General features: G+C 40.5%; 1 protein-coding gene across 1 annotated transcript in view; it reads left to right on the forward strand.

Moving 5' to 3' along the window:
- Positions 1–5,243: 5,243 nt before the first annotated feature.
- The window catches only part of EPSTI1 (epithelial stromal interaction 1 (breast)), a gene marked incomplete at its 3' end in the record, with an annotated part of 37,074 nt that continues 26,838 nt past the window's right edge, over positions 5,244–15,479 (forward strand). The window contains 2 exon segments of the mRNA XM_010194443.1: positions 5,244–5,440; positions 15,201–15,259. Coding sequence (XP_010192745.1) covers positions 5,244–5,440; positions 15,201–15,259 — 256 coding nt within the window.

Raw genomic sequence — 15,479 nt, forward strand, 5'->3', positions numbered from 1 at the left:
GTGGCATTAGAATGGCAGGGACTAAAGTTTAAAGCCGAAGATTAAAGTTTCTGAGGTCAGGCAGAGAAGAGAGTATAATTGAGAGTTATCAATGAAATCATAAGGCGTATCATATAAAATTGGTAGAGTCAGTACTTGAGCCTTGCTGAATTGTCATGTGCATACAAATGCATAAAGAATAAATCTTCCCAGCCACTGCACCCGCATTAGAGATTGGAAGAGTTCAAAGCAGCTGTATGTTTCTGCAATTATTGCAATACACTGTAACAGCAAAAGAGAGGCATGAGCTGTGGACTTCTGCTAATTTCTTTAAGTAACATATTCCAAAACATGAAACAATAAAGACTGTAATGTTCTTTCTAGACACTACAATAATTGTCTGTATGACACCTTTGGTCGACAAGGTACCACAGGGAAGTATATTATACAAAATCCTAAGACGGAACTAATCATGGCCTTCAGGAATTACAAGAGTTCAATTATTCCTTGAAGAAGATGGTATATACAGCAAGATCATCAGTCATATTTGTGAATAAGAGTGTTAAAATAATTTATGTGCAAGTAAATCTCCTCTGCTTTAAAAACTCTTGAGAAAAAGATATATTCAGGAATTTTACAAGTATTATTTTAATATTGTTAGACTTCTCAAGGACTTTTCCCTTCTGGCCACAATGGTGGAGAAATAGCTGTAAGGCTTCTTTCTTTCTGAAAGCATTTGTGTAGCTTGCAGTTAATTTTGCATTTCTATTTTCCAATAGATTTGTGGCAGGAATTTTTAATAGTATAAAACAGTCATTGGTAGTTCTGGTTGGTTTTATAACATCAGACCTTTAAAATAGCCCTGCTTTATTATGTAGTATTATTTATATAGCAATATAGGTATGCATAACACTATTCAGACATAAGAATACCACTAAAATGTAGCAATAATTTTCAGGCACTACTTCAGGACCTCAATATAGCAAGTTCTGGACATCAGGTCAATTATATTCTCTACTGCCTTTTACTAAAGTAGTATTAGCTAAAGGAGAGGTGGACCTGCTCTAATGCTGAAGGATACTGCAGAGAAAGCAAGGGTCAATTTTCTTTCAAAGAGTGGAAGATGATAGTTTTTGACAAGTGCTGTCAATTTCAGCGTTTTGTAATAAAATGGGAAGTGTGTGCAGCATTTTACATCTCCTAAACAGATTACCTAGCACTGACCCACACACGCACTTGTCAAAGCTAATGGTGTTCTTTCTGCTGAGCCTGACAAATTCCAGTCCTAAATCTAAACAAGAATAAATCTTGGCCAAATGCTGACAATTCACCCTCCTTCTGGGGCTATCTCTCCAGGGAGCAGAGAAATTTCTTCAGCATCCTGAGCTGTAACAATTAGCGCTATCAACCCTGCAAAATGCGCTGTCCTCACAACACAGCAATCATGCTCCTAACAAAACATTTTCTGTGAAGTGTGCAAAACTAAAAGTGATCCTGCAGCATTCATTCATATTAATGTTTTGTGGGTTGGATCTATGGTGAGCTCAGCTATTTTGCTGACTATAAGCATGTTTCAGATTGAGTATTTTAAAAGTCAAGCTCAATATTATTATGTTATTGAGTTTAAGGTTTTCCATTCACCACTAATTATACAGCAAGCTAGAGTACTTAGCAAGGAAAACCTTAGTAAGGTAAAATGTGTCTTTAAAAATTCAATTTTCAATTTGCCATCCTGGTATAAGAACACTATATGTAGTGCTGATTACAGACAGCATGAAGAAGAGAAGGCTTCGGGGAGACCTTATAGCAGCCTTCCAGTGTCCGAAGAGGGCCTACAGGAAAGATGGGGAGAGACTCTTTACCTGGGAGTGTAGTGATAAGATGAGGGGCAACAGCTTTAAACTGAAATAGGTTCAATTTAGATTAGATATTAGGAAGAAATTCTTTACTCTGAGAGTAGTGGGACACTGGCACAGGTTGCCCAGGGAAGCTGTGGGTGCCCCCTCCCTGGAAGTGTTCAAGGCCAGGTTGGACAGGGCTTTGGGCAACCAGGTCTGTTGGGAGGTGTCCCTGCCCATGGCAGGGGGGTTGGACTGGATGATCTTTAAGGTTCCTTCCAACCCAAACCATTCTGTGATTCTATGATATGCTTCTAGGTATATTTGCTATCCCTTGTCATTACCTTAAAGTATAGCCAGATGTTCCCAATGATCAATTACACTTGTATGCTCTGTAGCGTATTCAGATGTATGTCTTACCTACTTAGCCAAAATATCCAGGGAGAAAGCAATGTGTGTGAACCTTTGAGCATCATAGTCAGCTGTAGGACTAAGTATTTTAGCTGATGGCAAAGGAAATGGTAGTTCTCCAGCAGTTAGGGCTTTGTGATACCATTTTCTAGCTCTTGGGAAAAAACAGAGGAAATCTAGCCTGTCCTGGCTGTCTTTCTCAAAAGTCTCCTGCAGTTTTATGCTTTTCTACAGGCTTTAGGCTTCTAGTCTCCTCAGTTTAAATGAAAAACTTAGCCTTTAATGAAAAGTGTTTGTGGTTGCAGGAAAAACATAAAAGTACAACACCTTAAAATCCATAAATTGATATTGAAAAAATGAAGAACAGGTGTTGTCAGGGAAGGAAATCTAGGGAACATTACATTGTTATAAATACTATTTTTGTTGTTTAATACTATTTCTTCCATAGAAGAGAGTTTTATCCCATCTCACATTCCCAAAGAAAGGATGAGGTGGCTGACCAGGTTTCTGGGTATCCTTTATATTGAGAAAGGATCCCTGATTTCTTTCATGTTTGGTATAGTTCATGCTCTGCTGAGTTGGAAGTGAAGGTTCAATACAGAATGTTCCTCCACATAAGTTATTTTGTTTATTATTGTAATTTCACGAAAAACACAGGTGAAAGAGGGAATAGAGTGACTTTTAATATATTACATGTCCACTGAAGGATTTTCTCATAGCAAAAGAAAGATCATTTTCTATGGAAGATTTTCCTCCCACAAAATAAAATTTCAAAAAAAATGTTAGTAGCTGGAGGCAACTGACCTTTACAGATAAAAAGCTTTGTTTTGATAGATGAATTTTCTCACTCTTTTCTTCTGTCAGGGAGGGAGGGAGCCACCAGGTGTGTGTGTACTTGCCTGCTAACAAGGGTCAATGCACCACACATCGGACTCCGTTAGGGATGTACGACAGCTGTGAACATAAACCAGCAGATAGAATAAGTAGCCAATATTTGGTGGGTTTAGAAAAGTGTAAGTACTGAGTTAAAGTTCTTATGGAAGATTTGGGAAAGGTTGAGATTTGCATGTTGAAGGAAGCTGACTACATTGACATTATGATACATAGGAAGCACAGACTTTTTAGCATCTATTTAGCTTCTACAATGCTAAACAAAATAGGGCCAGAGACTTAGCCTTTGTCCTAAATTCAGCTGGCACAGACTTCCTCATATGTATGCTGCCGAAGGCTGTCCTCCACTGCAGTAGGAGTCTAAGTGGCTTGGAGAAGCCTAGTGGAGGCAATACACATATCCTTACTACACAGCACTTAAGCTCCAAGTGTCCTGAGAGCCTTAAGTAGTACTGCTGTGACTCTGAAACTTAATTATTATTTTGGGGGATATTTCAGCTCAATGTGTCTGAAGCAATGTGAGGGATGTGTTGCAGCCCAACAAAGTTGTGTTTTAGTAGCATGAAACTGAAGGACTGATGAATGATGTACTGTGGAGTACAACAGAGAGGTGCATTGGATGCATTTGAGATGTGGAGATCACTGTGACAGTGTTGGAGGGATGTTTAGGGTGGAGGAAACGAAATCTGGTATAGTCAGGACCTGCAGGTATGGAGCTGAATTTTCCTAGCTCTACTGCATAAAGCTTGAGTAGCATTACTAGTTCTTTTTTTCTTGGGTTAAGAGCTGCCAAACATCTTTATTTTACTAGTGGCATTAAGAAGGTTGCTGCTTTTCCCCAGCTCTGCAGATGTCATAGTACAAAATCCCATAGATAAAATACTGCTGGTCATATATGGTCACTGAAGGGATCTGCATTTTAGCTTTAGATGATCACATATTTTTCCTCTATTTATCAGGTAGAATTAGGAAAGTGAAAGCAAAACAATTCCTGATTGAGCAGAGTCAAAAGTCTGAATTGGAGTTATGCAGGACCATTGCCATAGGAAGTTATTTGAGGGTTAGTTTTCAGTTTCACTTTCATCTTTTGTTGTATGATCCTGCAAACTAGAAACCAGCAAATCTCCCTGTTATGGTTTAACCCCAGCCAGCAACCAAACACCACACAACAGCTCACTCACTCCCCCACAGTGGGATGGGGGAGAGAATCAGAAGAATAAAAATGAGAAAACTTGTGGTTGAGATAAGGACAGATTAATAGGTAAAGCAAAAGATGCACACACAGCAAAGCAAAACAAGGAATCCATTCAGTGCTTTCCATTGACAGGCAGATGTTCAGCCATCTCCAGGAAAGCAGGGCTCCCTTGTGCTTAATGGTTACTTGGGAAGACAAACACCATAACTCCTAATGTCCCCCACTTCTTGTTTCTTCCCTCATTTTCGTATGCTGTGTATGACATCCTACGGTATGGGATATCCCTTTGGTCGGTTGGGGTCAGCTGTCCTAGCTGTGTCCCCTCCCAACTTCTGGTGCACCCCTAGCCTCCTTGCTGGTGGGGTGATGTGAGAAGCAGTAAAGTCCTTGACTCTGTGTAAGCACCGCTAAGCAACAACAAAAACATCCCTGTATTATCAACACTGTTTTCAGCACAAATCCAAAACGTAGCCTCATACTAGAGGCTTTGAAGAAAATTAACTCTATCTCAGCCAAAACCAGCACACCTCTAAGAGTTATTCACCTACATCAGAGGCAAATTTTAAGTGCTGGGGTAAAAAATGGTCAGAAATGTGACTTTCAGCCATACTTTACTATGCTTATGCTGAAGCAGTGTATTCCAAGACTGCATAAACTGTTGTTGACTGTTTTATTGGTATAGATCAGCTTTGCTATCACCCTGTGACTCCAGATGCCTGGGTACTGTGGCTGAGATGATCAAACTGAGTCTCAATTGAAAAGTGGCTCAGAAACCAGTGCATGCTGTTGCATGTCTTACAGCTGAGAGTCCAGCCAGGGACAGGACTTACAGGAAATTGAAACAGATTTGTAAGAACTGAAAGTTTTGAGTCTCTCCCTAGCTTTAGCTGCAATACTCCTTGCTGACAAGACAAGGTACTCTTGAAGAAATGTCTGGTGTTGGAGGATGGAGGGAAAGCAGCAGATACAGGATGGCTGCTGCCTCCAGTACCCCATTATCCTCTCAGGGTTATCTCTGGGGTGGCAACAATAAAACAAAAGAAGCTGAAAACCCTCAGAAGTGGAAAACATCTGAAGAGGAGCATAGGAGCCAAGCATCAGTCTACCAACACCAGCAAGAGCAGCAGTAAGTAATAAGGAGCCTGACTGAGATGTGTTATGTGTATCAGGTGCCTGATCTCCACCTTACTCTAGGTGAGCACCTTCAAAGGTGGAAATACATAATAGAGAGCCTGTGAATGGGACTGGATGCACAGGCAGCTTGTCTTTGTGCTCTCAGAGCCACCTGTGGTCGGCCTGAAGCCTACCTATGAATGCCGCTTCTGGCACGGCACCCCAGTTTTTCAGGCAGGCTTCATGGCATGGCTTACATCTCGTGCGATAGCAGTGGATGGTGCTGTATGTTTGATATTGCCATATGGAGTGTCAGTTTCCTGGCATCTTTTTTCAAAGTGAAATTTCAAATCTGGTTCTACCCCTCTGTTTTCTGTCTCCTAATATTTCATCTTGGAAAGTCTAAAACTACTTCCTTTGGCTTAAGAGATGGATATAGGCTACATTCCAGCACAGATCTGAATGCAGTCCAGGATACAGAACAGCTTCCAACAACTTCATGCTGACAAAAGTAAAGCCAAAGCTTCAGCCCTCAGTCTTATTTTAGGCTTTGGTGAGATCTATGCTCAGTCCATTTCTGGTTTTCCAGTGACAATTCTTAGATAGCTTGTATAAGCTCTAGCTTGCAGATATAATACCAAACAGAAACTGACAGTAGCGAGTGTGCATTTTATGCACATGTGCTTAATACATATATGCTTAGCTGACCAAAGCGAATTGTTTACAGTCTTTTTCCCCAAATGTGCTCTTTCTGAGCTATTAGTAACAGTGCATGTAATGCTGTTATTATTATGTGCTGAGATCGCTTAGCTTGTCTTTTTTCCCCCCCACCTTTCAAAGTGCAGCTGAGGGAAACTGAAGGCTATTTCAGTTTCTTTTTTCTTCTTACTGGCTGAAGAAGGTGGAGCCGCACTTCGAGAGAGGTGGCAGCTGCTTGCTCACAAGCAGTGATCAGCAGCTTTCCATTGTAACTCATGAATGCTTGCCTACCAGGTAGTAATGATACATGGACAATTAAGAGCTGGGTAGCTTTGAAATCCGTCAGTGCTTTAATGACTGATTTTCAGGAGAGCAGCCAACCATTCCTGAGTTACAGTCTATGTTTATTTTCTGCCACTTCCAAACATGAAAGACCCTCTGCCTTGCCTGCCCTCACACTGGCATATATCCAGAGTACAGTGAGAATAGCCCTAGTTAACTATTTGTGAGATGTACAATTTTTCACCTTTTTTGAAGGAGGGGCAGAATAGTGGGAGTTCTCCCATTGACATAACTGTTTTTTTCCCGGATTTTGTCCCTGGTATAGATTAGGTAAATATTTAATCAGTTGGTTCATCTGTGCTCCTCGCAGAATTAAAGGCTAGAACAAATATGTTCACACAGATTCCAACCAGATTATGAGATTCCTCCCTAAAACTAGGCAAGTTTTTTGAGAAGAATAAGTTAAATCCCTGTACCCTCTTTCATATTTATATGATGCTTGCAGAGAGAGAGGTGGTGTGTATCTACTGCAGGGACTATGTGCTTCATACTTTTTGCTATTTGATACAAAAGATTATTTCTGTGTCTTCATAAAGCTGTAACAAAGAATTCATTCCTAAACCTGGAGAAAAGAAATTAAAGTATGTAGTTAATGAGGAGGAGTGCTGAGGGAAAGGCAGGTTCAAAGAGAAACCATGTAATATGAGTCAGAAACAAGTTCTCAAAAAACAGAAGTGAACAAGACTGGGGTTTGCTCCTTATCCTCAAGGAGGTGGATGCTCACAGTCAGTTTTAATAAAATGAAGCTGCTTAAACTGGGATTTCCTTAACTAACTCAGATTAAAGTGGTAGATGATACATGAAATACTGAAGCAGATGGGGGACATCTTTATTCTTAAAACAAAAAATAACTATTTCATTCATTGTTATATCCCTGTTCTGTTATCTCAAGTTACATTTCAAGAAAGATCTCAGATTAAAATACTTTAGCAGTGATAAAGCTGAGTCAGCCTTTTAGGCATCAGCCCTTTTGAACATCATTCTTAAAACTAAAATGTTAGGACACTCTCGGAATAGCCCAGGTTTTCAGACTCTGGGATAACCAAGGATTGGACAGAGCAGTTTGGGAGCTAACATCATAGGTTGCCAGCAGAAACAAAATTGCAGAGACTAGCATTCACCTAGAAGGGTTTCTGGAATATGTGTAGCAGAAGGAACATGAGGGTCCTAAGTAGAATAGCTCTGTGCCAAGGAGTGGCTGTACTCCAACTTGTGTGCTGCTTGCTGTTTTCTGGAAACAGACAGGATATGGTTTTGCTGCCAGCAAAGCAGGAGTCAGAATCTCTGTTGAAACTTCTGAGTATGTGTGTGAGCTGTTTCCACACACACTCTCCATCTCAGGCTGTGCTTCGGAGCATTTGGGAGTGGGAAGACACCTTAACAGTATCTTAGGGTGAGATGAGATGACCTTTCATCTGCGCTGGACACATGAAATATGTGTGGGACATGGCACGTTGTAGTCTCATCCACTAGTCAATACTCAAACTTGACTATTAAAAAGTATAATGTACTTTAATAGTATATATAATAGCAAAAAGGTGGGCAACTGGTATTAGAGAGTAATTTTTCTCTTGCTTTGGAAAAGCCCTTATATAGTTTCTCGAGGCTGTGAAGTAATAATAAAATGGTCCTAATTAAGTTAAGAAAAATACTTGTTGAAATGCAAAATTGAAATGAAACTTTGCAGATCCTCCTCCAGTTCTGTACAGGATGTGGTTTCAGGCCATGGAGAAAAAAATCAGATGACAAGTGCTTGAAACTGCTTGTAATAATAAGCTTGCATTAAAGTTACTTCACTTTGTCTGCTAAGTGCCATGAAATTAACTTGTAGAAAGTGAATTCCCAAATTGTCCCTCTTCATGTCTATTCAGAAACAAAAGTCTGTACAGAAGAAAAGGTGGAAGGAAGTGGGGAAATCAAAGGCTGAACTATAGCTAGTCCCTGAAAAAGAAAATGCTGCCCCCATTCAGTAGTCCATCCTTGGTGCCTTTAAAGCTGACAAGAATAATATTGGTTCTTGTAAAATCCATTAAAAAATCAAATTCAAAATAATAAACTCTGAAGATATATTGTCGCACAGCTGGTAACAGTCTCTCATCATTTCATGTGAAAGGAGAGCAGAGTTACTAGAATGCTTGACTCGTGAAATTGTATTCTTTGTCTGCAGAAGCCAAATCCACCAGGGCTTTCTTTCCTTCCTTCCTTTTCCAATCTTCATCCTGAATTAAAAAAAAAAATAAATATCTATAGTGTTGTTAGACCTCTCAATCTTTTACTGATAGAGTATACTTAGCAGTTCTTCTGAAAATTATATTTTCTTTCATGATCTGAAATTTCTCTTTAAAAACTCCGAATTAGTCTATGAAACTGGAGACAGATGCTTAGCAAAATGCTTGTTTTGCCCACTGCCCTGCCACTGATGGGAGTACCAGAAAGGTAATTTGAATTATGGACAATTGGTTTAGAGTTGAGCTCTGCATTTGCTGCACAGAAGAAATCTGCCAACTGATGGACTAATCTTTACAGCACAGTAGGGCAATTCAGAGATGCCCAGTTTTGAAGTGGTCAGTAGCCAGCCTTGCCTCCAGCCAAGTGTTTGGAGACTGAGTCCATGTGAAAGAACTACGCAGTAAGATTTCTGTTGGTCTGGATGGTGAAGGTTGCTGTGTTCTTCATAATGTGTATGGGGGGGAGGGAAGTCCTTTTAACTCTGGTATTAGAAAGGCTTTTTCAAAAGTGCTTGGTTTGCACAAGCCTTGACATGTTCCCTTGATGCACAGCTCAATGAGGGGCTATGGTGAGATGATGAAAAAGGAATATACAGGAGGACACTGTGTTTGGGCAGGGACAATGAAAGGACAACAAATACTGTGGTGCAGAGGCAGAGGAGGAGGAAATATATTGTTGAAAAGAAAGGAGAACCAGAGATGAACATGGCACTGGCTTAAGTTTTAATCTTCATCTGATATAGCGTCTGACCCACTCTGCTCTCCAGGCTTGCTGGCAAGCATGACTGGCAACACATGGACCCCTCTGTGAGCGGTAACTCAGCTCAGAGTTGGTGCTGCCAAGCCCAGAGACAGTCCTGCCCATGTATAAATGCTCTGTGCTCCTCATGGCTGGTGATTACCACGTGCTCCAGCTGGTTCTGGCACTCTTGCCGCATCCCTAGCACTGTGCTGAGCTGAGGTAACTGAGCTGCTTTGGGGCCTGGAGACAGCATAAGCATGGCCACATCTGCCTTCATAGGCTTTGTTGGGTCCAATGTCAGTCTGCCACACTGCCACAGCAAACCCTCTCCCTTTGGTGCCATCTGGCCAGGAGCGTATGCTGACTATTGGCACATTTGCGCTTTCAGGGAAGAGAGAAAGCTGTGAGCTGCATTTCGGCTGAGAGCTACCCCCTGGGTCTCTGATTTGATCCATCACTGTAACAACCTCCTTGGAGCTTTAGAGGGTGGTTGGGATTGTCTTCCAGCACCGATGTGTTTACTGCACCAAATGGGGTGCCGGCTGAAGCACCTGTCGCTCTTTCCACTCTGCTATCACGTGCTGAGCCCAGACCAAGCTGCTAAATCTGAGCCTCGCCTTAACTTGAGGAAATTCAGTTCCAAGTTTCAGTTTTACTCTTTTGACCAAATTTAACTTCAGGAATTTCTCTACAAGCTTGTGGGTATGGAAAAATTGAGATTTGGGTGCCAGCAGCAGAACCCTCGGTTCTGTTGCTTTCTTGCTTGTTTCTGACTAAAACTTTCTCCTGGGCCACTCTCTGCTGCTGTTTCCCTTCTCACTCTTTCATTCTGCAGGATTTAACCCGTGTTTTATCCCAAGGTCTCACTATGGCAAAAATGTTGTCCATTTTAATGAAAGCTTAAGCTAACCAGAGGTACCAGATACAGAAGTGAGTTACCTTGGCTTAATAAGCATCCAGACATCAGCTGAGCTATGGTAATGAAATGCACTCCCAGGCTGTGGCAAACACAGGACAAAATCCATGAACATAGACTATTGATGATAAGCATTTTTTGCTAATACAGTTTGTTTCCTGCCTCTCGTGTTAAGAGCACACACTCAGCTACGATGAATCAGACAGTGTATAATGTTAAACCCCAGTAATTCACTTTTGTCTCTGAGCTGCAAACTGGTAAGATGCTGCCGCTGGCAAAGATAGAAAGCCAGAGCCCCAAGCCTGCACACAAGGTTTGTACACCCTCCCAGAGCTCTGCTTATGGCACCGTTGGGACACAGAGCATATTGCTCCTCTGAAGTCTAGAAGTGTGGCTGTCGGCTATCGTTAGCATCTGGCCACGCAGGCATTGCAAAATAGGGATACCTACAGGACAGTTGTGGTCTGTTTGCTGAGATTTGGCATCTTGTAGCCCTCTGATTTGGCAACTTCCATGGTCCTTAGCAGCATACGGCTGCTCCATCAAGAACAGGAGCCCTGGTAAATATAATATTTTGTGATGGAGTTGAGTTGACTGCTCTTAAACAATTCCTGATAACTGAGAGCAAAGTTTAGCTTAGTGTATCTTTGAAGGAGATTCAACAATTGTCTTTGGCAGTTTGCTCCCTTTTCTCTTTTAAATTCAGTCTTAACATATTATTTAATGCAGTATTTCAGCTATATCTTCCCTTGAGCCCTTCCTCCAGAATGAACCCGCCCAGGTCTTTTTCCCAAGCTTTAGTCATTTTTGTTGCTCTCCAACTGCACTCTCCTTGGTTTCTGTCTCTTACAGAGAGCACACTGCCCAGCAGAGCGAAATATTTAGCTTTCAGCTTTGTGGCATTCATGTGCCGATGCACCCGCAGTATAAAACTCAGTGGAACTGGAAATAGTTTATAACAGCCATTACTTTTGTAACTCTTTAAACTATTTCACACTTCATTTGGAAAGCTCCCCAGTGGTAGATGGCTGAAGCGGGCTTGAGGAAAAACTGAAGGGCACAGTGCTGCAAAAAGCATTATTGGTGAACAGCGGTTCTCATGTGTTTTTTCAATTTTAGAAATAAACCATTTTATAAAAACCTGAAAGAAAGTAGAACAAAGGTTTCTCTGGTCTGTACCCTTGAAAGCATTGAAAAGGTGTCCTTGGGTGGTGCTAGTTAAATGAGTAGAGTTGCACACAGGATTCACAGTTTAAGATTGCAGACATTATGTTCTCCATGTTGCCAATCACTCAAATTGTAAACTATCTTTGCAGTTTTTCTCTGACTGTATTCCATGTATCTCCTGATAGAAATGTTTCCATATCTTTCTATTTATATATAGTTATATAGGTGTTTATCTTCCCACTACTGTGGTATTTGATGTCTATCTGTTTGAAAAATTATATGAGATTGCCTTTTGGTTTTATTTCAGATACATTCTCTTATTGGGTTATAACTTCCTTTCTCTCATTAATATCTGTTCAATCTGTGTATTAGTCAATACATTCCCATTTTCTGTGGAGAAAATAAACAAAAAAGTCTCATCAAGATTAATATGATCTATAAAGGTAGAAAATTATTTTTCTCTACTTTTGAAGAACAATAACCTGAGTAAGATGTTCTCCTGCTCACCCTCAAAGACTTCTGTATTTTTATTTATAAAACAACCCTACCTCAAAGATAGGCTTAAGTCACATAAAAATAGGAATCATTATTAGAGAACCTGTAAAGTTAAATTCTTTATCATCTTTTCTGGTTTTGGATTTTGAAGTACTTCATATATTGATATAAAGTACATAAAGTCTGCACATCACTGGTAGCTTCAAATCTTCACATTTCCTTAATTGCTACCCAGGTAAGTAGGATAATTTGCTCCAGACTTATGGCTACTGTGGCAACTCAGAAACTGACTGGAATATTAAATTGACAGGCTGTAGCTGGTTTTATAGGCTTTACTGGATCAGAGGTTTTGTTTGAACAAAGAAATGACATGCTATATCCTGCGAACTGGCTAAAAACACCAGGTGAAAGCTGCTGGTGGGTTTTTGCATTAGCTTTCTTTCCTTAAAAAAAAAATCTCTAGAAAATAAGGGACACTGGGTGCAGATTTTAATTTAAGCATTAGAACTGGTATGGCAGGTGGAGTCTTTCAGGCAACAACTCATCTGCCTGCTCTCCTGCTGTAGGCTTGAAAAGCAAGGACCAGTTCATGTCCTGACTTTTACCTGTCCCACAAGAAGTTTGCCCTGTGCTCATTCTTCCTTCCCCCTGATCCCAGTACCTAAAGCTATATGCTTACGTATCTATCTTTCCAGAGACCAAGATGAACACTATAAAATTAGATAAACTCACTGATGCTTTTATTCTGTTGTTGTTAACTTGGACTAAAGCAAGGTGCGTAGTCTGAGCACTAAGTAAAAGACAATCAAAAGTTGGTATCCTGTTCTCACTTTCCATCCTCCCACTGGTGACTTGACATCCTCATTTTATTTTACCTTTGCCTTTATTTGAATAACATGGAAACCACATTGGCCTTTAAGTAAGCACTCTTTTAGCCACAATGATGCTTATGCTGCTCTTTGGAAAATTTCCCTGATGGTAAATGTAGTGTCACCTCTATCCCTTCTGTAAACTGATTATCTTTGACATATTTCATGTGCCATTGTTCTGAGCTCCTGGATAACGACGATGGTCAGATGTCAGAACAGTGGCCCCCCCACCCAGTCTCCAGGACTCTGGACCCTCCAGCCAAAAAGCAGAAGCAGATAAAGGAAATTATTCATGGCATAAGGGCAAAATTTGATGTCGTGATTTCTCATATGTGTGCAGACACGCAGAGGTTCATGCTTTCTGTTTAATTTGATTCCTAATTTAAACATAACAACCAAACAAACACTGTTTGAAATCATGAAAGTACATCTGATGATACAAAAACTCTTCTGCCCTCTAGCGCTGTGAAGCAGTGAGATGTCAAAAATGCACTGTTTATTTTTTTGGAGGAAGTATATAGCCTTGTAACTCACAATTCCAGCCATTTTTTTCACTGACAAAGGGAGGGGAGTGTAAATGGTTCTTAATAATCTTTGTGTATGATCTTGAGAGAAATATTATTTTAATATCTGAAACAGCCAAGAAAAACTACTAAAAAAAATTATTGAAACTGATAAACTGTACAACAGCTTGTCAAAGGCAGTTTGAGATAAATTGTAAATGCCACTACTCAGTCAAATAAAGAAAAATCCGAAAAAAAACCAGTGATGAAGAATGTTATACCAGAAGCAAGACGGGTTGTCAAAACTTCTTTTAAGTAACTGTTGCAGTTGTGCCACGAATGCCTGAGGGATGTTGCTGCTCTCTGAGCTCCTGCATTTGAGGGTCTAGGATTTGGTGGAGAGGTGAAGAACAGTCTCATGGGCACCAGAGTAAGCTGGTGGACGAGAAAGGATCACATTAAATGGCACCATTAAAGCTCACAGCTCTATCTTTACTAGTTTAATCTCATAAATTAATCCACATCCTCCTAGAATAAGTCTTCAAAGAGAATGAGGTAATTGGATATAAATACTTTCCTTCTCACACCTTGAATTACAGATACGGCAGCAGGCAGTTTTTTGCACTTTGATCTCTTTGCATGATTTTCGTTCCCCTTTTTAACCTTAGTCTCAGGCCTTATTCCCTCATTACTTTTCTGTAGTCAACTGTGCTCTCTCTGCTTCCTAGCTTGTCCTCTAGCCACCCCCTGTGGCCCTTTCTTTTAAGAAGCTCAGCCATCACCCCTTATTAGTCTTTCTTTTCAGTGCTTCTCCTTGGACCTTTCCCGTGATGAAGTCAGATGAATTATTTGTGCCCATGTGTGCAGATAAAACCCTGTCAAATGCTGCATAGATGTGAGCTTGCTGCTTGGTGCTTTTCTGGTAGACCTATGTCCTCATGGCTCAGTTTCTGCTGAGTGCGAGCAGTGTAAACTCGTACCCACACAATATGCCGTGTAGATAAAACTCTATGTTTTCTCCAAGTAGAACTGACATGTTTTCATCACTCTTTTGATCACCTCAAATCTCTAATACACTCTGAACCCTGTCCTGCCTCTTTACTGTCATGTTAGATTGATAGCTCCTTGAGACAGCAACTGCGTTTTGAATTAAGTCTAGCAAAATAGGGCCTTTGTCCTGATTCAGTGAGTTGGACCTTAGTCATGACAGCAAGATAAATATGCCCAAGGTATTCCTAATGCCTGACAAATGCAAGGCTGACAAGGAAACTGAGGCTGAGGCTGAGAGCAAGTCACCTGGGTCCATCACAAATAGCATGATTTTGCATGCTCCTTGAACAACTTTTGGGCAAACTGCTTAAATCTATGAGGTGTCCTCAAGGTATGGGGTGGGACTGGAAACCCCAGTGCTCTTCCCAGTAGGCAATGGTCTTCCTCTGTGCTTGAGCAAGCTGCCAAAGTAGGGAAGTAGTTGTCCACCATGTAGAACTGCTTGATTCGAGGAACTGATTTGATTTGAAGTGGCTGAGATTTGAAGTCAGCAGTCTAGAGGGAGAGTTAAATCAGAAAAGTGAAGATTATGCTAAAAGTGTCTGAAAATGTTATCCTTTGTAGTTACAGCCAATCGAAATATAACAAGTATTTCTAGAATATTTACCAAAAATTTCTGAAGAGCTGAATCAAAATAAATACCAATTTTGATATGATTTTTTTTTGCTACAACAGCAGAAAACTGACCTTGCTGATAAAGGAAACCCCTTTGATTCCTGTTTTCCTGCAGGAAAAATAAGAGAGTGTTCTCTTTCGTTTTAGTGTCAGCCCATATGTCTTGATAATGCCAAAAGAAACCAGATGAAACCAGTTGCAGCAAAGTAAGTTGAATTGTCTAATATGGTAACACATTATTTTTACTTGGATAAGTTTAAGGTTTTGTGAACTTTATTGCCCTTGCAACTTTTATCCTCATTTTTACAGTCCTTTTATATGTGCAGCTGTGGCAGTAAAGTCAGTGCTATGAGCATTATCCATCATTGTGCAGGCTTTTCTTAAGATTAACTTCTCATCTGGCTAAACTTCATGAAGAATAAGTTT

The sequence above is a fragment of the Mesitornis unicolor genome, unplaced genomic scaffold (assembly GCF_000695765.1).
Source record: "Mesitornis unicolor isolate BGI_N332 unplaced genomic scaffold, ASM69576v1 scaffold25441, whole genome shotgun sequence".
Classification (NCBI taxonomy): Eukaryota; Metazoa; Chordata; class Aves; order Mesitornithiformes; family Mesitornithidae; genus Mesitornis; species Mesitornis unicolor.